We start from the raw sequence: 24809 nt of genomic DNA, 5'->3' as shown, positions 1-24809 counted from the left end.
TAAGGTGGTATACTTTAAAAGCATCAACATAGTCATCAGGGGATAAATAAAACCTTTTGGTAGACTTCCTTACATTTGCTGTTTTTATTCTGAATTACGTATGATGTGGGGCCACCCTAAACTTTCATTGTTTAGAGCCTCTAAACGTCTTAATCTTGTCCTACTCACGCAATAGAAATGAATATGATCTAGTTCCCTACCCCAGATCAGCTGCTGGGGAGAGACCCAGACACACACATCGACAACACTCTATGTAATTAGTGTTGTTGTCGAAGGGGCTGTAGGAAGCATTGGTGTGGGAGTTCAGAGAAGCATAGTCCTCCTAGGGGAACAGAGGAATCACATAGGAAGGGGATACAGGGTAGGGGAGATAGAGAAATCAAATGGAGAAAAGAAGAGAGTAATTGCTGACTAAGAGGTAGTACAGAAAAGAGACCACACTGAGGGGAAAGGAAAATTGGAAGTAGGGAGTGAGGGAGGAGGCTGACAGGCAGGGAAGGAGACCCCTCTGGAGGCGGAAAGAGGCAGGATCACTTCCGGCTGGGGAGGGGGAGCAGACAAGCTCAGATCTAAGGAGAAGCTTGGAGAGAGCGGACGCCTTTTGGACTGGAGAGGTGAGCTAAGGTGCTCTGCTTTACTGAAGAGCCTGTAGGGAGGGTGGCTTTGGGCTTGGGCTTCGATGTGTTTGACTCCACATGCCCCTAAGTTTTGCAGAATATCTGCTAGGGATTCAGGAGCTAAAGGCATCAGAGTGGTCGGATTTAGAGGTGCCTGGATCTGGTTCGAACCAGAGAAAGGAGGGTGCAGAATCCCCCTTAAGCAACGGAAAGGCGAGATCTGGACTCGCCTTTGGGGCTGTTGGGGCTGCAGGAAGGAGGGATGCAGACCTGGTCGGGACTGCAGAAAGGAGAGATCAAGGAATTGTTCCACCATAGAAAGAAAGGAACAGGATCCAGTTTGGCAGGGAGATAGGCGATGGCAGGACTCCGTGAAGCTGGAGAAAGAGGGCGGGACCAGGTTTGGGCCACTGAAAGTAGAAACTGGGACCTAGAAGAAGGAAGGGGCAGAATTCCTACTGAACAGTGAAATGATCAGGCTCAGAGGCGAGAAAAGAGGGGCTAGGTCCTGGTTGATTCCCAGTTTGAAAAGGAAAGGGACAGGACCGGGTAGGGTTCGGGAACGAGGATTACACAAAAGCGTAAAAGCATAATACTGTCGGATTTGTGGTGGGGTATCCATGTTGCAGAAAGGGCGGGATGGTCATTTGCAGACGTGGAAGTAGGGGAGCGGTGTTGGGGAGGGGGCGGTGCAAGGACATACTGCAGGAGCTGAGTGAGGGAGCGGGTACATAAAGGGAAGAGGAGGTGCGGAGAAGTACTGCAGAGCGGAGGGAGGGGGCATTTCGGGAAGCGGAGCTGCAGTGCGTGGCTGTACTGCAGAGGAGAGGGACTGTCTATTGCAGAGGTTGGGGAAGGGGCGGTGCAAGGAGGTGCTGCAGAGAGGAGGGAGGGAGGGAGGGGGCCCATGTTGGGGGAAGGGTTGGAGTGAGATGAGATGCAGTTATAAAGGGAGGGTAAGGGGTGGAGCCGAGATGTTCTGCTGATCTGAGGGCAGAGGGTTTATGTGGAATTGAATTGGTCAGACTGTCCACCAAAGCACTTGCGCGCAGAGCGCCTGAGCTTGCCCGCACTCATTCCGTTGGCGCGCATGCGCACTATCAAATTGCGGTATGGGGGTGGTGTGTAAGGTTAAGGGGCGGGGTCGTGAAACTGACTTTCGGTTTCTTGGAGGCAAAGAGAGGAACAAGGATTTGGAAGCCAGATGGTCTGGGTTTCTAGGTATGAGAACCCAGTAGTTGAAGGGTTTGGGGCCCAAAGTTTGATGAGATCCCGCTGCTTCAAGGATTGTCAGGAGGCCTGATGAATCTTCACCTCCCTCTCATTCTCTCTTAACTCAGGCCCCATCCTATCAAGCTCAGCTGTTTCTCGACTTTCCAGAAAAATGAATAGGAGAAATGACTATGATTATAAGATGTCCCCGTTACAGGTGAGGCCTCCCTGCATTCTCACTAGGCCATCTGCCCTGTCCTGAGTTCACTTACTGCTGTTGAACCCCCTACCACTCTGTAGTTTCATAATTCTCTGTCTAACCTGTTTCAGTCCTCCCCTGCATGGTGGAGGAGGACAAGGTGAGGAAAACCTACCTATTTCCTGTTCCCTTCCTCTTTCTTCACCCTCTCCTTCAATCAGTCATCACTCAGAGGAAGGGGAGGCCTTGTGGAAAGGGTGGGCTGTAGGGAGGCCAGATGGCTCAGCCTATCATAATCCTAAGTGTGTAGGGCCCTCTGCCTCCCCCTGGGAGCCTGGGGCTTCACTTCCCTCCAGATGTACAGGCTGAGACCACAGAAGAAGACAGTATCTTGCTGATGCATACCCTCTTGGCGGCAACCAAGGACCCCCTGGCCATGGACCCACCAGTTGCCAACCAGCCTAAGAAAAGCAAGACCAAGAAGGCCCCTATTAAGGCTATCACTAAGACCATACCTGCTACCCTTCCAGTCCCATCTGCCGATGTGATTGCCACCAACAAGCCTAAAATAACTTTTCAGGCTTTAAACCTGCCAATCATCCCCCAGGTCACCCAGGCTTCAGCTACCACTGAGGCAGCCAATACTCAGGCTTCTTCATTCACCTCTCAGCCTAAGAAAGCCAACAAGACAAAGAGAGTTACTGCTAAGGCAGCCCAGGGCTCCCAATCTCCAACTGGCAGTGAGAGTGTCACCACAGAGATCAAGTCACCCTTGCAGGCCCTAAACTTACCTGTGATCCCACAGACTATCCAGACTCCATTTGCCAGTGAGTTAGCCAATTCCCAGGCCTTGTTAGCCTCCACCAAGCCTAAGAAAGCTTTCAAGGCTAAGAAGGCTCACAATAAGGCCATAGCTAGTGCCACTGTGATCTCACTGGGTCCATCTACCACTTACATTGCTACCACCCAAGGCCAAATTACCAATGTGACAGCCAATACCCAGGCCACAGCAGCCTCCATCCAAACTAGGAAAGCTTTCAAAGCCAAGAAGGCAACTGTTAAGGGCACAAATACTGATACTGAGCTCCTAGAGGCCCCAGATGCAACTGAGACAGCTACCAGGCAGACTGAGGCCTCATCAGCAGCTATCTGGCCCAAAAAATCCAAGGGCAAGAAGGCTGCCAATAAGGGCCCAAATTCTGCCTGTGAGATCTCTGAGGCCCCACCTGCCACTCAAATGGTCACAGACCAAGCCTTAGCAGTTACCCTCCGGGTCAAGAGAGGGTCCAGGGCTCAGAAGGTTGCCACTAAGGTCCGGACAACTGAAAGCCAGACTCAAATTGACCAAGGGGTCCAGGCCAAAATGGCTACCTCTCAGACCAACATAAGTGCCCTTGAGACTCAGGTTGCTGCTGCTGTCCAGGCCCTGGCAGATGACTACCTGGCTCAGTTGAGTCTGGAGCCCACATCCAGGACCCGGGGCAAGAGGAACCAAAAGGTGAGATCTTTGACATCACCATCTTTAACTTTGTACTTCTTTTCCATTCTTATCCTCCTGGTTTGTTCATCTGTTCTACGAGAGTTTACTGAGACTTTTTATTCTGAGCCAGTCCCTGTGTTCACATTGGCTGTGAGAGATGCTGAGAAGAATGTGATGTGGTTCCTGCTCATTGGCAGTTCACAGATTGGTTGGGAAATAAGACATCCATACCCTTAGCTGCAACCTGGATATAATTCAACTTGTATTTACATAGTAACTACCACATGCCAGGTTTTGTGTTGAGTATAGTCACACAAGTTGTGTCTTTATGTTTTGGAAGTAACTCTTACCAGCTAGGGATCATAGGTCCCAGTTTTAAAGATAAGAAAACTGAGTCCCAGAGAGGTGAAGAGACTTGTTGAAGGGATACAGCTAGTAGAACCAGTGGTGGCCAAAAGAAGAAGAGAAGGAACCAGGCCTGGCTCTTGGGGCATTCCTGTCCTGGCAGGGAAATGAAACTCCTGCCTAGAAGATAGTGAAAAACAAATCTAGGATTCCGTGTGGCCAATGGTAAGGTCAGGACCCACTACAGGGAGGGTTTAGGAGACTTTCAGGAACAGGCTGGGTAGGGAGACAGAGCCAACTCTTTCACCTGGTAACTCTGGACCTTCCTTCTTTCTGACAATGCAGTCCAAGCATCTGAACGGGGATGAGAGAGGTGGTGTTAATTATAGGTGGATCCCATGGGGCCGGAGGCCTCCACTACCCCGAGATGTGGCCATTTTGCAAGAAAGGGTAAGAATCCAATGCTGCCCAGTCTCTTCTCTTATTCACCTGCCCTCTTTTTTGTCATCCTACCAAGTTTTCTGAAAAGATATTGAGGTCTCCCCATGTATTCCTCTTCCCCTAGGCAAATAAGTTGGTGAAATACCTGTTGGTTAAGGACCAGACAAAGATACCTATCAAGCGCTCAGGTAGAGTCATACCAACCCTCCTCCCTGAACTCTCCTCTCTTCTCCCCTCTTCTCCATGCCATGGGGATAACCATTTACCATTATGGCCTTTCCATTCTCTCATATGTACGCACCCCCCACTCTCTTCACACTCTGTCATGGCTGGCATCTCCTGTTAACACAATTCAAGACTCAGACTGCACAAACCCCACAGAGCTGGCAAAAGGGCTGCAGGTCAGTGGCCCCTGCTCAGCCCAGCTACTTCCACCTCTCCCTTCCTGCAGATATGCTGAAGGATGTCATCCAAGAATATGATGAATATTTCCCAGAGATCATTGAACGAGCAAGCTATGCTCTGGAGAAGGTAAAGGGACAGCCCTGAGGGATGGGTGCAACGGGGAAGTCTTGAATGGAACAAAAGTGTACATGTCTCTTTGCGGGGGACCACAGAGACTCACTAATCCAGCCCCATCACTGTGTAGCTGGGTAGACAGTGGCCTAGGGAGCAGCATAGACTATCCCAGGGCCACACAGCAAGTCAGTGGTAAAGCACAGGTTGGACCCAAGCCACCTAGTTTAGTCCTGGCTGCTGGCTGCTGATTGACACGTCCTGTAATGTATTTCAGGTGGTCACCTCTCCCTTCCATTGCCCAGTCTCTATCTCCCTAGATTCCCACTAATCACAAATATGATTTTGATAACAATAGTACATTTGTTACCTGTTTGCTGTGTGCTGGCCACGCAACTAAGTGCTTTATGTGCCTTATTTCTCACACACAGTCACAAAACCCCAGGTAAACAGGGAGCTGCGGGATGCTCAACAAGCTCATTGATGCCTAGGCTGAATTTTGTCATCTCACAGACTATTCTTTCACTTGGCAGATGTTTCGAGTCAATCTGAAGGAAATTGATAAGCAAAGTAGCTTGTATATTCTCATCAGCATTCAGGAATCCTCCGCAGGCATACTGGGAACGTAAGCTGGGATAGGGCTGGGATGGGAGGGAGGCTTCTGCTTTTGTCCATCCCTGTCTTCTTCTCTCCTCACATTCCCTTGGGGAGTCAGGAAAGACAGAACCTAAAAAATCCCCTGTTACAGCTCCTGAACATAGTTTGAGCCCTACTCAGACTAGTGGTGCCTGATTATGATTGGCTGAAGGGTGTAGAAGCCTGGAGCAGGGCATTCCTACTGTCAGATTTTCTGTCTCTCCAGAAGCTTCCCAGGAAAGCAGACCTGTCATTGCTTGTCTCTTCCTGTTGGCCTTGGTAGAATGGTTCTCAAGGGAGGGCTTCCTGGTATGGGTGGATCATGGTGCTTGAAGGACAGGAGCATCATTGGGGCTGTGCCTCGAGTTCTCTCAGGGCTGAGGAGTCTGGGAGAGAAAGAAGGGACTCACATTGACTGGGTGCCCAGGTCCTACCAAGTTGACAGGCATCCTTCTATCTTCTCAGCATCCCGGGGAGAGGAGGATGTGATCGTCCCATTTTATGCGTAGGAGACTAGGCTCAAGAGTCTAAGTGCCTCACTCAGGGTTACATAGAGCTTGAAGCATAGACTGGGAGGAATTCTCCCATATCTGAAGAATCTGGGGGAGGCTAGCCCAGTGAGCTGGCCAGTGTGGTTTTTTGCAGATGGCTGCTGGACGTAAACCTTCTCTCTGTCCCATTATTCTTCTAGGACCAAGGACACACCCAAACTAGGTCTTCTCATGGTGATTCTGAGTGTCATTTTTATGAATGGCAACAAGGCCAATGAGGGTGAGTGGCTGGGCTGGCAGCTGAATTGGGGGTTGTGGTTGGAATTCCACATGTTCATTTTCTGTCCCTGTTCTTTTGCCTCCCCTTGCAGCTGTCATCTGGGAGGTGCTGCGCAAGCTGGGGCTGCGCCCCGGGTATGATTGGGCTCTCTCAGCACTTGCTGTCCGTGTTGTCCTTTGGCAAGAGAGGATGGTCCCAGGATTGTGTCAGCCTGGTGGTCTGGTGGAGTGGGTGGGGGTGCTGGATAGGGCAGAGGATCCAGGGTTTTGACCTGGGTGGATGGGGAAAGGGTCCTGACTGTCTTCTCCCTCTTTCTGTTCTAAGCTGATGTATAAGATAGACTTTCAGGGCATCCCTGAGAAAGAACCATCTGGCCTCAACTGCCTGCTTCTAGTGACCATGTGTTCACTGCTTTCCTGACTTCATGGAGATGGTCTCATGTGCTAGAGAGGTCTCTTCCACGTTGGGAAAGGCCTCTGCCCTCACCTGGGGAGTTCTGATCTTGCTTCATGGGTTTTTTTTTCCCATTGTCAGGGTGAGGCACTCGCTCTTTGGGGAAGTAAGGAAGCTCATCACAGACGAGTTTGTGAAGCAGAAGTAAGTGGTGTTTGGGGGCTTTGTAAGGCCCTGCAGTGTTCTGAGTGTGCCAGTCTGGTCCAGACAGTGCTTGATCAGCGCCCACTCCCTTTTTTAAAATACCAGCTTTAGAGGTATGGGCATTCTGTTCCCTAGAACTGAGTCCTGTCCACAATTTCCATGGGTGGACCATTCCAGTGCTGGGCCAGACCAAACACAAGGTCCTTGCTATGGGGTGTGCTCAGAGCAGAATGCCCAGAGAATGGCTCCTCTGTTTACAACACACCCAATAGAAACTTGGGTTTACTCCTCACAGGTGGCAGGATACTTTGGCCTTCCTGTGACACTATGCCCTATACATGCCTCCCCTGCAACACCAAGTGACTGCTTTGCACAGGGCCAATGGGAAATGGCTCAGTATTGGAGGCCAAGATCATGAACTGTGTTTGGGAGTAAGTCTGGGGAAGGAGAGCCTTGGAAATCCTTCTCTAGAAGCTGAGTTTAGTATTTGTTTGGAGGAGGTTGCCACCTGGTGCTAAGTCATTAAGACAATAGGTTTGCTTGATTAGAAGCAAGTTTTATTTCCTTTCTCCAAGGTACCTGGAGTACAAGAGGGTCCCCAATAGCAGACCACCTGAATATGAGTTCTTCTGGGGCTTGCGTTCCTACCATGAGACTAGCAAGATGAAAGTCCTCAAGTTTGCCTGCAAGGTAACAGAAGAGCTCCCCTGTCTTGACATATTAAGGGTACAGGATGCCCTTGGCTGGGGCAGGCCATGTGCAGGGATGGGCAGGTACAGGGAAGACTGAAGTTCATATATAAACACATGGAACTTCATTCATGTCCTAGAATGCTGCTTGACATAAAATTTACATTATTTCATTCATTATTCATACTTCATATTGGTCTCCTTGACTGCTATAACAAAATACCATAGACTTGGTGGCTTAAACAACAGGAATTTATTTTATCATGGTCCTGGAGACTGGAAGTTCTAGATCAAGGTCAAGCAGGGTCAGTTCTGGAGAAGCCTCTCTTCTGGCTTGCAGACGAACACCTTCTTGCTGTGTTCATGGTGGAGAGAGAGCCTCTTCTTATAAGGACACTAATCTTACTGGATCATGGCCCCACCATTATGACCTCATTTAACTTTACTTCCATAAAGGCCCTACCTCCAAATGTAGTCACATTGGAGGCTGGTGCTTTAACATATGAATTCTGGGGGGACACAAACATTCAATTCATAACATACTTACTCTCTTATCTTTTCCCATATTACAGATGAAAACAGGCTCAGTGAGGTTAAGGTTAACTTGTCCAAGGTCACACAGCACCTAAGTTATCAGAGCTAAAATTGGATCTCAGGACTGACCCGTTAGAGTGCCCCCAACAACTTAGAATTTTTTAAAATGCTACCATTAGTTTTACACAAAGCCCATGGTAGGTACTTAATACATAATTACAAATGTTATTTTCCTTATAATGATTGTCATTCTTATTTCAGGTGCAGAAGAAAGACCCCAAGGACTGGGCCGCTCAGTACCGGGAGGCAGTGGAGATGGAAGTCCAAGCTGCAGCTGTGGCTGTGGCTGAGGCTGAGGCCAGGGCTGAGGCAAGAGCCCAAATGGGGATTGGAGAGGAAGCTGTGGCTGGGCCCTGGAATTGGGATGACATGGATATCGACTGCCTAACAAGGGAAGAGTTAGGCAATGATGCTCAGGCCTGGAGCAGATTTTCATTTGAAATTGAGGCCAGAGCCCAAGAAAGTGCAAATGCCGGCACCAACATTGACTTCAGCAGAGGAGCTAGCACCAGGGCTAGCTTCAGTGATGGTGCTAGTATTAGCTTCAGTGGTACACCCAGCCCCAGTGGTGGCTTTGGTGGCAGAGCTGGCCTTAGCTTTGGTGGCACATGCAGCACCAGTGCCAGCTTCAGCAGTGCAGCCAGCATTTGCTTTGGCGGCACATCCAGCGCTTGCTCCAGCTTCAGTGGCGGAGCCAGCATTAGCCTCAGTGGTGCAGCCAGCACCAGCTGTAGTTTCAGCAGTGAAGCCAGTATTAACTTTGGTGGTACATCTTGTACCAGTGCCAACTTCGGTGGTGGGATCAGATCCAGTTTCATTAGCCCACTCAACACCAGTACCAGTTTCAGTGGTGGAGCCAGCTCTGGTTTTGGAGGCACACCCAGCACCACTGCTGGCTTCAGTGATGCGCTCATTATGAGCACTGGCTTTGGCAGTACACTCGGCACCAGTGCACTCTTTAGTGGTGCACTGAGCACCAGCACTGGCTTTGGTGGCACACTCAGCACTAGTGTCTACTTTGGTGGCTCTCCTAGTACTGGTGCCAGTTTTGGTGGCACACTCAGTACCAGTATCTGTTTTGGTGGCTCTCCTAGCACCAGCACTGGTTTTGATGGTGTACTCAGTAGTAGTGTCTCCTTCGGTGGCTCTTCCAGCACCAGCACTGACTTTGGTGGCACACTAAGCACCAGTGTCTGCTTTGGTGGCTCTCCTAGCACCAGTGCCAGCTTTGGTGGTGCACTGAGCACCAGTGTTGGCTTTGGTGGTGCACTCAACACCAGTGCTGGTTTTAGCAGTGCTGTCAGCATTAGCACTGGCTTTAGTAGTGCACCCAGCACCAACTCTGGCTTTGGCAGTGTGTTCAGCACCAGTGCTGACTTCAGTGGGGCACTTAACACCACTACTGACTTTGGCAGTGTTCCCAGCACCACCATTGGCTTTGATGGAGTCCCCAGCGCCAGCTTCTGCTTTGGCAGTGTGTCTAACACCAACCTATGCTTTGGTGGCCCTCCCAGCACCAGTACCTGCTTTAGTGGTCCTACTGGTGTCAGTTTTGGTGATGGACCCAGCCCCAGTGCCGGTTTCAGCTTTGGCGATGGGTTAAGCACCAGTGCTGGATTTGGTGGTGGACTGAACACCAGCTCTGGCTTCAGTGGTGGACTGAGCACCAGTGCTGGCTTTGGTGGTGGACTGATCTCCAGTGATGGCTTTGGTGGTGGACTGGGCACCAATGCTGGTTTTGGCAGCACACTTGGCACCAGTGCTGACTTTAGTGGTGGCCTCAGCATCAGTGATGGCTTTGGCGGTGGGCCTAATACCAGCTTCGACGAAGGACTGAGTACTATCATTGGCTTTGGCAGTGGTTCCAACACCAGCACTGGCTTTACTGGCGAACCCAGCACCAGCACCGGCTTCATTGGTGGACCCAGTTCTATTATTGGCTTTGGCAGTGGACTGAGCACCAGTGCTGGCTTCAACGGTGGACCAAGCAGTAGTGCTGGCTTTGGCGGTGGACCGAGCAATGGTGCTGGCTTTGGTGGTGGAGCCACCAGCCTTGGTGCCTATAGCTTCTCCTATGGCTAGTAAGGTTTCAGGTAATTACAACATTTCCATAGCCAAGACCCATGGGGATGGGTATAAGAACTGGGAGATGCTATAAGAAACCCCAAGGCGGGAGGGCAAGGTGGGGAGATGAGCACAATGAAGGAAGTGTGAGAAAACAGTATATTTAGTGCTAAAATATGTTTCTGTTTGGTATTTTGTTTTCAGGTTTATTTCCCATGTTTACAGATCCCAGCAATGAATTGCAGCAGCCCTTCCCATGGAGCCAAGGTACATCCTTGGAATCTTTGTCCACACAACAGTCTAAACAGATACTACCAATCAGCTGAGGGTAACACACTATGAAAAATCTATTTGCCAATCCTGCTTTATTGTTTGCTTTTTGTGTCTTGTCATATTTTGGTATCAGAGTTACATTAAATTTGCAAAATGAATTAGAGTTTGTTCTGTCTTTTAATATGCTTAGGTTCTTGTGAGTGATATTTCAGGTTCATTGAAGAGCTAGAGATCAGCATAGCTCTATGGGGAAGGTGGGCTCCAAATTTAGGCTAAAAAACAAGTATGACTTCAGTGGGATAGAAGCCTGGGGAAAGCATGGCAGGCAAGGGGATAATAGCTTAAGCAAACACATAGAGGAGGAAAGCCTGGAACAGATGGCAAAGGGAGAAGGTTCTGGATAGTAAGTGTAGATTTATTATGAGATGTCTATATAAGAATGGAGAGATAGAAAGGGAAGTAACTAAAGGTGGACATGGGAACAAAGGAGCATTTTCTTGGAATAGGGGAGAGAGACCTGAACATGTTGCATAGACTGTGGGGGCAAAAGCTGATAGAGAAGGACAGGATATAGGTATGGAATAGTAAGGAACTGACTAAATTAGCCCATCCTTAAGAAAGTGGGATGGACTAGAATACCAGAGAATAGAGGGTGACCCTGACTTTGAACAGGATCTAAGGGTGGCTGTGGAAGCAGATAAATGCAGATTTGTTTCAAGCAGCGGTCAGCAACATTGTAGTAGATTCCAGTAAAAGAGGTGATGCGGATTATACAAAATTTGGGTCTTGCTGGTGGTTGCAATTGAAGGACAAAGGAATAAAGGCAGGAGGTATATGAGTCTGTCTCTTCACCGCTGGATTGCCAGTACCTGTCCATTGTAGCTGCATGGAGAGTAGCTGAAGAGATGAAGTGTAGGATCCAAGCTGGGCAGGGATGGAAGAACAATGAGAAGAAGAGGACTGGGAGATGATAGAGGAGTCAGGGGACTCCACACTCGATGCAGTAGAAGAACCAATATTGTTTATTTAAGAAATACTACATACATGCCTGCTGTGTGAGAGGCATGCTGCTAGGGATCCTGTGGTTGACACAGAAAGTTGGAAGGACTAAGGGGCAGTGGTCAGGCAGTGGGATGCTTGTCTTTAAGAAGTCAGACTAGAGCGAAGTCTAGATTATGCCAACCAAGGTCCATGGAGTGGATGACCGAAGGGAAGAAGGTCACTGAAGTTGATGGGGCAGGGGAATGGGAGGCTAGGGTATTGTTTGGATCATTTATTTGGACAGTGAAATCACTCAGGATGGCAGCAAGTGTTGGGGAAGAGAGGAGCAATATGGTCCAAAGGCAGATTCTTCTCTGAGTGTAGGGGTGAAGATGTTGTCCTCAGTCATGCTGCTCACCAAGGAACAAGGCCATAGGCACTCACCTGGACCTATCTCCTCCCTCACGTTTGGAGGTGCTGCCCCAAAGCCCTTCTCTCCAGGAAGCTCTCACCCATTCCACAGCCCCACAGCACCAGAGCCATTTCACAGGGTCAGCATCTTAACAAGATCTTGTCAGAGAAGCCTTACAATGACCTCTTCTCCCCTTTTGCAGGCAGTAAGAGAAGTCTTTATTGATCAGGGAATAGGAATTCAGAAAGAAAAAGTTTCATTCTGAGCTGGACAACTCCTTGGTTGTAGCTAGAAACCAAGACCTGTTTTGCAGCTGATGAGGGCTTCTTCACTGGAAGCGGGTCTCTTCCAATAAAGCCAAGTCCAGATAGTTCTCAGGATAAGAGAGTAGCAATGATAGCAGCTCCCAAAGGTGGAAGACAGTGAGGAGAGAGGCAGTTTGACCTCTTAGAAAGGGCTCAGTAGTGGGCAGGGACAGTGTCCAGGGCTTCCTGAGGTTCTCGGGTGATGTCCACATTCTAAGAGGAGAGAACCCAGTGTTAATAGGAAGGAGACAAGAGTGCCAGCCCCTCCTTGCCTCTTGTTCTCATGGCCAGGCTCCCCTTTTTCAGCCAGGCCTAGATCCTGACCCTCTTCTCCAGCAAGCCTGGGGGAATCCCGGCTGGAGGCCTTTTTGGCAGGGGTTGCTCTAGCCCTGCGTCTCTGGTGCCTCAGGTCTGGGCTGCGGTTCCCGCATTTCTGGGTTATCCTGCCTGTTGGAGTGAAACACCCAAGCTCTGTGGGACCGGGGCTGCCTTTCTGTGGGAGAGGGTGCTTTCACTGGGTGCCAGCTTAAGCCACAGAGTCCATCACCTACCTCAGGTTTCTCCCGGTGTGTGTTTACGGCCTCCACATTCAGGTAGATGGACTCCACATTGCAGCCTCAAAAAGAACAACTCATCCAGCCACAAGCCACCAAGGTGAGCACACATCTTCCCTGAGGTGTCACTCGGCCCCCCACCCATCACCACCCACACCCCCAGCTCCATGCTGTGTGCAGATTGTGACTCTGCCCTGTAGAGAGGGGAATTTAGGCCAGCTGCATGATGTGTGGGGAAGACAGCAGGCCTGAGAGGCAGGAGTGGGGCATCCACCCAGCTCTGCCCCTGTTAGTCTCAGAGTTCTCTGAGCCTCCGTTCCTCAGTTGTCAGTGGGAAAGAGAGATGAGAAGAGATGGTCTCTGCCCACCCCCAGCTCTTGTCTATGAGACAGAAACCTAATCTATGTAGCAACCATGGAGCTCTGTGGATCCTCCAAGCTGTGTTAGGTGCTGAAGTGGTTGGAGAGTCCTGCGGCCACTGCCTCGGGGTGGTCAGTCCCAGGTAGAGTTTATTTAGAGAACTATGTGGTTTATGGCAACACCAGGGTATGGAAGGTCACAAAGGAGTTCTGGGGAGACTGAGGAAAGAGGAGGGTGGTATCCTTGGGGCCTGGAGCTGGCAGAGGAGGCTCAATGCCTGCAGAAGCCCCCTTGGCTCCATCCCTGTGGATTGCACCCTAATCCAGACTTCAGTACACTGCCTGCCCTGTTCACACCCCAGAAGAGATTTGAGTCTGTCTCTTCCTTGCTCATGAACATTCCACAGCTAATTAATGCCCCCAGGAGAGACCAGCCCAGGCTGGTCTTTAAATCTTTTGTTCAATCTGGCCCCAACATACATTTATTCCTTGGGTCCTCTTTGGGACCCTCTCCTCTCCAGCTTTATGCTATAAGCTTGGTGCTCTGGTAGAGACAGAGAAAGCTGGGGCCAGTCCTCAGATTTAGAGGCCTCAGTCCTTTCCCATTTTCACCTTGCTACCACCAGTCCCGCCTCTGCCAAGACATCCAACTACCCACACAGGGAACCTCCCTCAGGACTCTGCTGTGCAAATAGTAGGCACTGGAGGCATGATCATGGCATCTATGTGAGTTCCCCAGATGAAGCTGGGGGCACTCACCATAAGCCACAGGTGTCAGTTTGAGCACTGTGTGCAGCGGGCACTTGAGATATGGCAGCTCATCTGGAAAGGAGGAGAAACTGACACTCAGAGACAGGGTGCTGCAGACGCGCCACCTCCCCAGGCTTCCAGGCTTCAGCACTGTTCCCTGCTCCCCTCTTCCCTGTGGTTGTCCTCTTCTTGCCTGGACCCTGCTCCCCCTTACTCTGCAGGGGGCAGTGCTGAGAGCATGGTCTCAGGGAGGAAGAGAGCAGATGGGAAGCCTGGGGGAAAGGAAGGAAGGGGGGCTTGGGGAAAGTGGACAGACTGTGGGTCCCCCAGAAGCAGAGCCTGGTCACCTCAGAGGTGGCCTACCCCCTCCTCCCTCACAGGGCAAACAGGAGACCAAGACAGGCCTCCCTCCTGCCCCCAGCCCCAGGCCTCCGACAGGCTTCCCCCTGTAAAGGCTCTCAACCTGTCTCAGCAAATGCTTTCTGAGGCCCTACTGTGCACCAGAGCCTTGGCTGAGAGGTGCGTGTACCTGGGTGGCTCCCATAGCTTCCTCCTCATCCCAGGCCTGTGCCCTCTGACTCCTCACACACTTGTTGATAGAGAAGTGTTCACCAAATCACTTGCATCCAGTCATTGACTATTAGGCACAAAGTTATCCTGAATATTGACATGCAATTACTAGCGTGGCCTTGATTTCATTTACCAGACAGCCCCGATAGGAGGGGTGATCAGGCCCATTCCATGGATGAGGACACTGAGGCTCTGAGAGGGAACACACTTGCCCTACGTCCCACTGCCAGCAGGTGGCAAAGCTGGGACTCAAACCCAGAAGGCCTTGAGGCCTAATGTGTGCTGTGCCCCCTGTAGTGTGCGGCCACTGCCTTTGAGGGGCTCACCGTGCCATGGGGGCGACACCTCCACTGCACCACTCTGCAGGCACCCACCCTCCCACCAACCCAGGAAACCCATACAGCTCCCCAGCCCCTTCATTGGGCCAGAACCCCACCCCTCGTGGCTTCCCTGCCCCTGAGGTTTACCCTAGACTTTGAAGGCCTGCCACTGCCTACCCAGCCTTCTGATACATCTGGTTTGGCAATCTCCTGGGCATCTATCCTGCTTCTTCTCCTTGCCTTTGTCTTAATCATCTCCAGGCCCTGGGTCCAGTGCTTTTGGTGCACTATCTCATTCCATCCTCATGGATACTCTGTAGGGGTTAATGATCCTCACTGTACATGTGACGAAACAGATTCTAAGAAGGGAAGTGATTTGCCTTAGGTTGCTGACCCAACTCAGTCACTACCTGAACAAGTGACCTTGGCTCTGCCTTTCTCTCTGTGGCCCTCAGAGTTCCCATCTCTCACAGCACAGGATTGGATCCAGCTCTGAGATTCTGGGTCTGAGTTCTTAGTCACATCATCAATATGGGACTCAATTTCCTCACCTGAGTAATAAAGGTGAGAGCATGTGCCCAGCCCTGCCTGATCCATCCCCCAGGACAGCTGTGAGAACCTGGCTTGGCCTGTGTATGAAAGCAAGTAGTAACTGGGTAAAGCACTGTGCAAATGGGAGGTGCATGTGTTCCCCATGCACCCCACATATGTCTGAGGTGGGGGGGGCCCCTTGAATCCACCTAAGATTGGTGCCTTTCCCTGTCCTTTTGAGCCCCATGACCTTGGGCAAGTCACTTCACCTCTTAGAGTTTACATTTCCTCTTCAGCACAGTTGGGGTTACAGGGCCCACCTCACAGTCTCAAAGACAGCACTGAGCAGTAGAGATGTGGATGGTATTAGAAATCTAGCAGCACAAGGACCCCACCCCAACCGTTGTCACCTTATTACATTGAATACTGAGGACCAGGCAGAGGAAATGACTTGTCCAATGTCAAGTTCTCAAGTTCCCTGGGTTCCAGTTCTACATGACTCCATATTACAAGTGCCCTTTGTTTGAAAGCATCATAGAAAAGATCCAAGTCTGCAGGACGTTGTATGCTTCAAATATGACTTTGCATTGTTCTCACACTCCCTCACTCCAGTATCCTGGAGATGCCAACACTTAAGCATCCATGTCACAAATGGACTCTCATGCCTGAAGGTGACACAGTAGTCCCTGGCCAGGCCAGCTGCCCTAGTCTGCAATTCAGCATTTGTAGTCAGTGTGTAGATACTCTGTAAATTACAATGTCTAGGTATTTTTTAAACAAATTATCATTTAAAAAAAATAAATGAAAGCATAGCTATCTTGGAGAAACCTTCCTTTACTCAAAGACAGAAACCTATAATCAAAATCATGAGGCCACAAAAGGTCCCATTACCACCTGACGACAGTATGCTTCAGAGGAATATTGGCTCAGCTTTTTTAGGTTGAGGCAGACTGTTAAGGTTGGCTTTGAAAATGTTAACTCAAATTAATAGTAATATTAATAACAGCAGCTAACATTTATATAGCCCATACTATATGTCATGAAGCTCTTTACATATGTTGATTTATTTAAACTTCATCATTTTTCTCCCCATTTTACAGATGAGGAAACTGAGGACAGAGAGGTTAAAGTAGTTTGCCTATGCTACTATTTGACAGAGCAAGAACTTGAACTCATGCACCCTTGTTTTTGATACTGTGCTCTTAACTATTAAGATATAAACAATAGTTGCTTGTGTCAGGGTCTCAAATCACATGCAGCTCCCATACTAGGAACAGAGAGGACAGTGGTACCTGAGCTCTTGTCCAGGAAGTAGGCCAGAAGGCATCGCATGACAGCCTGGTGGCAGATCACCAGTACGTTTTCCTGTCGTTCTAGCTCCATTATAACTGGCTCCAGACGCTGGACCAAATCCTCATAGGACTGAAAAGGAAAGAAATATTTGGGTAAGAAGGGGAGATGGGGCACATTTGCCCAGAGAAGAACTCTAGACTAGGAATCAGGAAAACTTGGTTATGGTGCCAGTTCAATTGTTGATTCAGCAATATGACCTTAGTCAACTCATTTCCTTCTTAAAAATCTTAATTTCTCATCTATTAAATGGGGGAAACCAATATAGTGGAGTAGATAGCAATAGCAATAATAATACTTTCCACTACAGAATCCCTAGAAAAGCTAGATAAAATAAATGTTCACACTGCTGACCTTTTAAGAAAATAAAGGCAATATTATGAATATAGGGTTCCAAAATGAAGAAAAACTTGGGAAAAAAGAGTGATAGGTGGATATAGAAGCTACATCTCCCCTGGAGGCATTTGCCAATCACAGTACCTAAGAGACCTAAGTTTTTAAAACCTTGTAGAAACAGGAGGCAAGGCCTTACATATGCACAAGGTAGGGAGTTGGGGCTGAGACTTTCACATATATCTGAGACCTTCAAAGGACTACATCCTCAGTAAAAGTATAAACTAAAAAGTATATGTATCCATAGGCAAAGGGAAACAATAAGAAAATATATCTGTCTCTGTTTGACTCTTGGTAGAAAAAATTAGGAAAAACCTCTTGTAAGAATGTATAACCACAGGCTTATTCTCAGATGGATTTGTGGTTCAGAATTATACAACCCATGTGTTTTAGAAAATGCCAAGCTGAGAGTTTAATAAAAAGTGATTGCAAGTCATTAGCTCCCATGATTGTCTGGAAGAAGCAAATGGAAATTCTCCTTTGATCCTCTCAAATCAGGCTGCATGAGATTCTCACAGATAAATTTTTGTCAAACTGAAGCTCACATAACATGCAAGGAAAATAAGCTATCCTGAGTGAAAATAGGCATAAACAATAAGGGGATAACCCTAAAAACTTAAGAACTTAAAATAAAGGATCTACAGTTTAAATAAATATGTCTGAGATTTTTAAATAAATAGAAGATTGAATTAAAAATGTAAGGAAGAAATAAGATGCTACTAAATATATGATGTAGATTTGAAAAAGAATTAAATAGAATTTCTAGAAGTAGAAGATATATTCATTAAAATGGAAAACTCGATGGAGTAAATAGCAGATTAGATACAATTTAAGAAACACTGATTTGGAAGATAGAGCTTAAGAAATTACTCAGAATTCAGATATTAAAAAGAGATAAAAAATAAGAAGTTGGGAGACAAAAAGGATAAAGACAGGACTAACATACATATAATTGTATTTCTACAGGGAGATAATGGAATATAAGAGAGAGATAGCTGAAGATATAATGTCTTGGAGTTTTCTAAGATTGATGAAGAGTCCCAATCCTCAGATTCAGGAAGTCCAATTAATCCCAAGCAAGATAAAAGAAAAGAAATTAATATATAGACATATAAGAGTGGAACTTAAAATCAAAAGAGATACAAAGACCCTAAACTCAGCCAGAGAGAAAAAAAATAGCAATTGACTTACAGGAGAATTATTAGCCACATTAGAAGCTAGAAGAAAGTGGGAATAATATCTTCAAAGTGCTGCGAGAAAGTTGTCATCCCAGAGTTTTATACCTAGCCAAAGTATCATCTACAATTGAGGACTATTCCTCCCCAAGACATTTTTAGATTAAAAAAAGTGAGTCTACTACCAACAGATCCTCCCAAAGAAATTCATAAAGGAAGATAGACATTGAACCCAGGAGGAGAACTTGAGATACAAAGAGAAAGAATAATCAAATGAATTGGCAACTATGTAGTTAAATCTAAATAAACACTGACTGTATATAATAATATGTTTGCTAATAATAATAATAATTCATTTGGGGATTAAGACACAAGGTAGAAGTAAAATACAAAACAACAATTAACATGTAAGTTAGGAGAGGGAATGACCAGAGTTATAAATTTTTACATTGTTTTAGGGGGAGGGGAGATACTGATTTTTAGATTTTGTTAATCATGCATATTAGAATGTGAAGAGTAACCCTAAAAGAATGGAAAGAGATTGTATAATTCAAACACAGATGTCAAAACTCTATCAATTCTAAGGAAGGGAGGAAAAGAGAAAAAATAAACTCAATTAGAAAGCTCAAAATAAGAGAACAGAAATAAGTTCAAATAAATAGGTAACTACAAAAAAAATAAGTGTACCAAACTTACCATTGGAAAGACATATATTTTCAGTTTGTATTAAAACCAACAAAAGCCAACTATACACTGTTTACAAGAGACAAAACAAAAATACACAGAGAAGTTGAAAGTAGATGAGCAATGATAAACTAGGCAAATACTGACCAGAAGGTATCTTATATAGCTATCTTAATATCATATAAAATACACTTCTAGGCAAAAAGCATTACTAGGGGAAAAGAAGTTTGCTCACTATGTAATAACAAAATATACAATTCACTAAGGAGAAATAATAGCTTTAAATTTGTATGCCTTTAATAACATGACCTCAAAATATATAAAGGAAAATGAGGGTAAACTCAGACTGACTTTATAACATCAATTCTGAGGATGAAAATACAAATGTGAAAGTGCTTTGTAACACAGGATATCTATGGTTTTCTCTTCTCTTATATCCTGCTTTTCTGATAATTGTTCCCAGGAATTTGTATCAGAAATGGAGTACTTTAAAAAATAATCTAATATGTGGAACTGGCTAAATGGAGGCTGGGATGAAAGCAATGAGGATTCACTTCATATGGGAATAGGAACTGATGGTTTGGTTCATGTGGTGGCAAAGAAGTTGGTTAAACCATTAGTCATTGTCCATTGGGACTCCAACCTACTGTCCAGAGATGCTGGAGCTTTAGGCAACTTGGCAATAAAAGATAAGGAAATTAGAGTATGTTGAACTAATTCAAGTGCCTTTAGTGCAAAGATACCAAAGACAAAGTCTAGGATAAAGTGAAATCCCCTGAAAGAAGAGAGTAAATAAGCAGGCAAATATGTATCTTTTAAAAAAGATAAATCTGTTGCCTATAGCCAAGAATCTTAGATAGCCAAGGGCCAGATAATTATGTGCCTTGTGGGATAGAAGCTGCTAGAAAATATGCTTTACCCTGTTTCTAAGGCTGTCTAGGAAACTATGGAATCCTGGCAGTTGGAATGGAGATACTGGGGAGGAGTCCCAGGAGTAAGGCCACCCCTCCAAACCTTACCTCACCCTTGGGATAGCGGTAGCGATATTTATCTTGGTCTCGTAGTGCAAATTCTTCAGGGTAGTGTTCTTGGATTTCTTCATAGGTCATCTCCTCACAGACGCCCTGAAAAAAATTATTTAGGAACAAAACTATTCATAAGTTGAAATCTCCACAGCCTTCACCATAGTTCTGAGGCAATGATTGCAGAACATTAGCACACAAACACCTGGGTTTCTGTGAACACAGCCCTAGGTTTGTGCTTGTTGTCTGAGTGTACGTATGTGTGTGTGCACAAGGTATATAGCTGTGTAGATGTAAGACTAAGTGCATGCATACAGTTGTGTTCAGGCTGAGTGTATGGTGGATATCTATGGTGTTTCTTTATGATTGTCCCAATAGGTTTATAGGTGTACACTGTACATATAAGTATGTGTTTTCATCAATCTGTGAGCTTAAGATTTGTGACTGTGTTTACCTGTGTGTGTGCAACATAGTTATGATGTATACTTGTGGTATGTTTAAGGTCCTGTTCTCTGTGCATATTTGTCGCAGCATATGTAATATGTTTGTGCATGAATGTGTCTCTCTGTGTGTATACAGGGTGTTTGATAACTGAGAATGTGCCTGTGTGGGAGTCTCTGTGGTCTGTCTCTCCATGTGGGTTTCAGTGTGTCTGTGCCATGTGGATCTGTGAGTGTGTATGTCCCTGATTACGTCTCTGATGTATATGTGTACCTGTGTACCTATCTAAGGTCTGTGTGAATTTGTGGTATTGTGACTGTATTGTTTACACGCCCATGGTATTCCTCTCTCTGCCTATATGATGTATATGCAAAAACTGCATGTGTGTCTATGGTGAGTGTGTCCATATGTATCTCTAGGTGTGTCTGCTTGTAAGTGTGTATGTGTGGGCATGATTGGTAGATGTGTCTGAGAGGGAATCCGTGCTTGACTAGTGGGTCTGTGTGTCTGTGAAGTGTATATCTGTGAGTGTAAACATACTTGTGGTCAGTGTCTGTGATTGTGAATGCAAGTGCAAGTGTGTATGCGCATCCACAGCAGTGCTTTCCTGTGTTACAACATTTCCCATCCCTCCTGCTCACACCTCTGCTCTAGGACCTCTGGTAAATAAAGAAACAGATATCCACAGACCTCTCAGAAGGCAAGAAATTCCTAACGGTCTCAGAGTGGGCCTTGGAGAGATACACTCTCCTCACCCAAAAAAGGAATCACAGGCTCAGAGAATGAGTTCCCACTGAGAAATCCCTGGAAGTGAAGTGGCTGCTGGTGGAGGTGTGAAGTGATGTTAGATTTATAGTTTCCTTCTGGTTGTGTGGATTCCAATTAGACCTTCCTGCAGCAGGGCAATAGGTGCTGGTTGTTGTCTTTTGATCCATCTACTGGGCTTCTGTTAGGGTTTAGGTTCACCCTTGACCGAACCTACAAGCAGATAGGCAGTTTCAAACTTCAAATGACATTGCCCGTGGGAGAAAGTGCACCCTGTAGATACACAAGATCTTTGCAGATTGGCTTCAACTTTCTGAGGCATGCCAGGAACTTCTTGCCTGTGGACGTGGTCACTGATTCATTATTGACTTAAGGCAAATTGCCTAACCTCACTGAATTTTATTTTCCTCATCTACAAAATGAGGATAATTATAACTACCACACAAAAGTGCTTTGAATATTAGATATAACATATGTAAAAGAGACTAGTACAGAATGCACAAGGTACCTTTTAAAGACTCATTCAATGGAATATATTATTCTATTGATTAATATTATTTAGATTATATTCTATGTAAATATATAATCTATTTAGATTAATATATATAATTATTAATATATTAGTGATCATAAAAAATAAACCAGAAACTTAAGACATCATTTTAAATTCTCCTTCTCCTTTACCCACCCTCTCATAGCTAATTCCTAAGATTCTACCTCTTAAGTTTCTCTCAAATTTATTCCTTTTCCTTCCCTCTCCACCTCCACTGCTGCAACATTAGTAGTTCTATGCACTCACACATAATACCTTCTTTGCTTGTGCTGCTTTCTCTGCACGACATATAATTCCTGATCTCTACCTGGCTCACTGTTACTCAACCCTCAGGCTTCAGCTAGACATCACATCCTCCAGGCAGATTCTGACTGAGTCAGATGCCTTGCCCCAATATCTGTGCTCCCACAGTCTAGCCTATCAGAGTTTATATCACACCTGCTGTTTTGTATTCCTCTGTTTATTCCTCTATCTACCCTGTTTAGCCTGAAAACTCAGTGAAGACAAGAGCTAATCTGTCTGCAGCAACACTCCAGAGCCTGAAATTGAGTAGGTATCCAAAAAATGTTTACACCACACGTGGGCCAGAAACAAATATTAACTGAATTCTTATTATGAAGAGTTTATGTATTTGTCCACGTGTATTTTATAGCAAATATGTGATATGTACAATGCTGTATATTCCTTTTCTAAATATGTGTATCTCTATACATCTATAGTTAAATACATATGTATTATGTACACACACACATACTTCCCTGTATTTATCTAGAAGGCAAGCAAGCTAGCCTACCTGCATACACGTTATCTACATCCATGGTGAAGCTTTTACCTTAGTCTCTAACAATCATAACCTCTGTGCTGGTACCTGATGTCAGTGTACCTACAGTGCAGGTGAGGCATTGGAGAGGAAACACCTTCTCAAAGAGCTAATGGAAAACCCTGACTGTAAAGAGAGACTGCCATGTCACAAGGGTCAGATAAAATATTCCCCAGTTTTTCTTCTTTATTCCATCTCTGATATCCATTTGGTCCATCCTCCCTACACTAATGAAGCCATCTCCATACTGGTATACATTCTCATTCTGATCTTCTTCCGACATAGTCATCACACATGACAAGAGTGATCTTTTTAAATAAAATGTGAATTATATTCAGGCCACTCCTCCTTGACTTAGACCACGTCAATGGCTTCTCCTTTTTCGTGTAGCATTGAAATCCCTCAACATGGACTATAAAGCTCTATAAGTTGCCCTCTCTTCCAGCCTCATCTCCCTTCTCTCCAGACTTCACAATCATTGTCCTAGACTCTCTGCTAGTCCTTGCTCAGTTCCTTGAACACACCATGTTCTCTTCTTACCTCTGGGCCTTCACGTGAGCTGTTCCCTACCCTCAGAACTAAATTGATTCCCTCCCAGCCCATTTTGCCTGCTTCTTGTCTCATCCCTAGCTTCCTCTGGAAAGCTTCTCTTCTGAATATCCCACCACCAAATCTTGTCAGGAGCACCCTCACCTTCTGAGATTCTGTAGTCCCTTATACTTTCCCTGTCACAAACTTTTGTCACATGAGATGCAACGCTTTATCTACTATCTGCCTTCAGGCTCCATGAAAGTAGAGACCTTGTTTGTTCTGGCTTTCACTGGATCCCCAAGACAAAGAAGTGTCTAGCACAAGAAATGTTTGTCAAATTAATTAGGTTCCCCATATGAGCCAGAGAAGAGTCAAATCCAGGAGATAATCCCAGAGTCAAGGCTCACCACCCACCAGGAAATCCAACTCCATCTCACCGCATCAATCTCATTCAGGGCCTTCCACTGCTCATAGGGGACGCCCAGGGCTTCTGCTGTCTGGATAGTCCTCTTCATGTGGCTTGTCCACACCTTCAGGGAACTGATGCCCTGGGACTGAATAAAGTTGGCCAGGGCATAGGCATACTGAAGAGTGAGGGTGCAGAGGAGATGAGGAGAGGAGAAAGAGAGAGATGAAGGAAGACAGGGTGGCCATGAGACGATGCTCAGATCTGCCACAAATGGTGGAATGATGATGAACAAGCAAGAGCAGAATTTAAATGTTTCCATTTTATAAAAAGTAATGCTCTTTCCCACGTGACTAAGGATCAAGGGAATAGAAAAGAATATGTGTATTTATGTGTGTATGTGTGCATATGTGTGTATGCTCATTGATGCTTGCTCACTGAATCTCTACTCAATTATTCATTCATTGAAATAGTCCACCTCTAACATTTGTGGAGCCTGGGACAAGAGTACAAATAGAGGTACTCCACTCATATTCCACCTCCCTTCTTTTCTCATTTCTGTTCTATCCTGCATTCCTAGGTGCCTTGAGTACATGTTCATGGATAATTCAGTCATAGGATCAAGTTCTATCCACACTACATCTCCACCATACCTATGATCCACAAACAGTGACCCCTTTGGCCACTCTCTTTGCCTAGGGGTAAACACATCTGTAACATGGCCTGCTCTCAGGTGAACAGACTGTGGGACAGACTCACGTAGGCACTGGAAGCAGACTCTGGGCCACAAAGGCAGGAAATCCTAGGGTTCTGGGTACTCTGAGTGTGGTCCAGAAGTGTAATGGGTGGGATTTGGGGGGTATTTTTTTGACCATGTGAATTCTCATTGCTTAAGCAGGGGTCCTGGGACTCAGGTTCTAAGGCAATTCAAACATTTACAGAGTGTGTGTGGCCATGTGCTGAGTACCAGGGTGTCCTGTTCTCAAGACACGGCCAGTCCAGTGAGGAACACAGTGACAGCACCAAAAGGCACCACTAAGGGCTGTGGGAGCCCAGATGAGCAAGTGATTCCCTCTTCTGTGTATAGACATTAATCATAGATGGTGTGTGAGGAACATCTGCACAAATGCACAGATACAGACACACATCTTTATGTACAAATATAGGCATTGTGTCCACACATTCTAATTATGGATTGTGAGTCAGTGTGCTCTGGTGGAAGGAACCCTTGACTGGGAGACAGGCGATGGGTGTTAGACGGCCCTAGATCCCTTACAGGGTCCCTGTGTGTCCCAGGACATGTCCCTGGCCCTCTCTGGCCTCATATCTCCTGCCTGTAACAGGCGAGCAGCGTTAACTCGCCCAGCCTGGTCCCTGTGAGTGTCACATTAGAACATGGACGAGGAGAACTCCCTGGCATACAGTAGGTGAGAGCTACTGTGCTTGACTGGGT

The 24809-nt window shown here is 46.4% G+C and overlaps 2 protein-coding genes and 1 non-coding gene across 7 annotated transcripts in view; 2 read left to right on the top strand and 1 right to left on the bottom strand.

Annotated features, from left to right (window-relative positions):
- Window positions 1-282: 282 nt before the first annotated feature.
- TRO (trophinin) lies at window positions 283-10595 on the top strand. Of its 2 annotated transcripts, none has more exons than XM_011000418.3 (13): window positions 283-614; window positions 1958-2046; window positions 2339-3526; window positions 4199-4303; window positions 4419-4482; window positions 4746-4825; window positions 5344-5435; window positions 6138-6217; window positions 6309-6351; window positions 6752-6814; window positions 7390-7504; window positions 8299-10190; window positions 10366-10595. In XM_011000418.3, exons 2-12 carry the CDS (start codon window positions 2002-2004, stop codon window positions 10177-10179), a joined length of 3756 nt encoding a protein of 1251 aa, XP_010998720.1. In that variant the 5' UTR covers window positions 283-614; window positions 1958-2001; the 3' UTR covers window positions 10180-10190; window positions 10366-10595. The 2 variants fall into 2 exon arrangements, with proteins under 2 accessions (XP_010998720.1, XP_031300937.1); XM_031445077.1 differs by lacking the exon at window positions 283-614 and adding an exon at window positions 1762-1838.
- Window positions 7026-7154, top strand: LOC116151113 (small nucleolar RNA SNORA11). Its single transcript, XR_004134896.1, has one exon. It is a non-coding gene; the product is annotated as a small nucleolar RNA SNORA11 (small nucleolar RNA).
- A 1426-nt stretch (window positions 10596-12021) lies between the features above and the next one.
- Window positions 12022-24809, bottom strand: part of PFKFB1 (6-phosphofructo-2-kinase/fructose-2,6-biphosphatase 1) — a 52843-nt gene continuing 40055 nt past the window's right edge. For 2 of the 4 annotated variants that reach the window (XM_031445091.2, XM_031445096.2), the window contains 6 exons: window positions 23388-23534; window positions 19838-19942; window positions 16509-16638; window positions 13805-13867; window positions 12684-12748; window positions 12022-12345 (listed from right to left, as the gene is read on the bottom strand). In XM_031445091.2, the coding sequence (XP_031300951.1) occupies window positions 12286-12345; window positions 12684-12748; window positions 13805-13867; window positions 16509-16638; window positions 19838-19942; window positions 23388-23534 (570 nt within the window). In that variant the 3' untranslated portion in view covers window positions 12022-12285. The other 2 variants (XM_064483110.1, XM_064483112.1) reach the window with 1 other exon arrangement.

Source organism: Camelus dromedarius, chromosome X, assembly GCF_036321535.1.
Source record: "Camelus dromedarius isolate mCamDro1 chromosome X, mCamDro1.pat, whole genome shotgun sequence".
In the NCBI taxonomy this organism is placed as follows: Eukaryota; Metazoa; Chordata; class Mammalia; order Artiodactyla; family Camelidae; genus Camelus; species Camelus dromedarius.
This window is presented reverse-complemented; position numbering and strand designations above follow the sequence as displayed.

Coding starts and splice junctions, on each gene's coding strand:
- TRO (XM_011000418.3), top strand. CDS start 2,002: ATGAATAGGAGAAATGACTATGATTATAAGATGTCCCCGTTACAG. Junction 4,826..5,343: donor CAAGCTATGCTCTGGAGAAG/GTAAAGGGACAG, acceptor TTCACTTGGCAG/ATGTTTCGAGTCAATCTGAA. Junction 7,505..8,298: donor TCCTCAAGTTTGCCTGCAAG/GTAACAGAAGAG, acceptor TTCTTATTTCAG/GTGCAGAAGAAAGACCCCAA.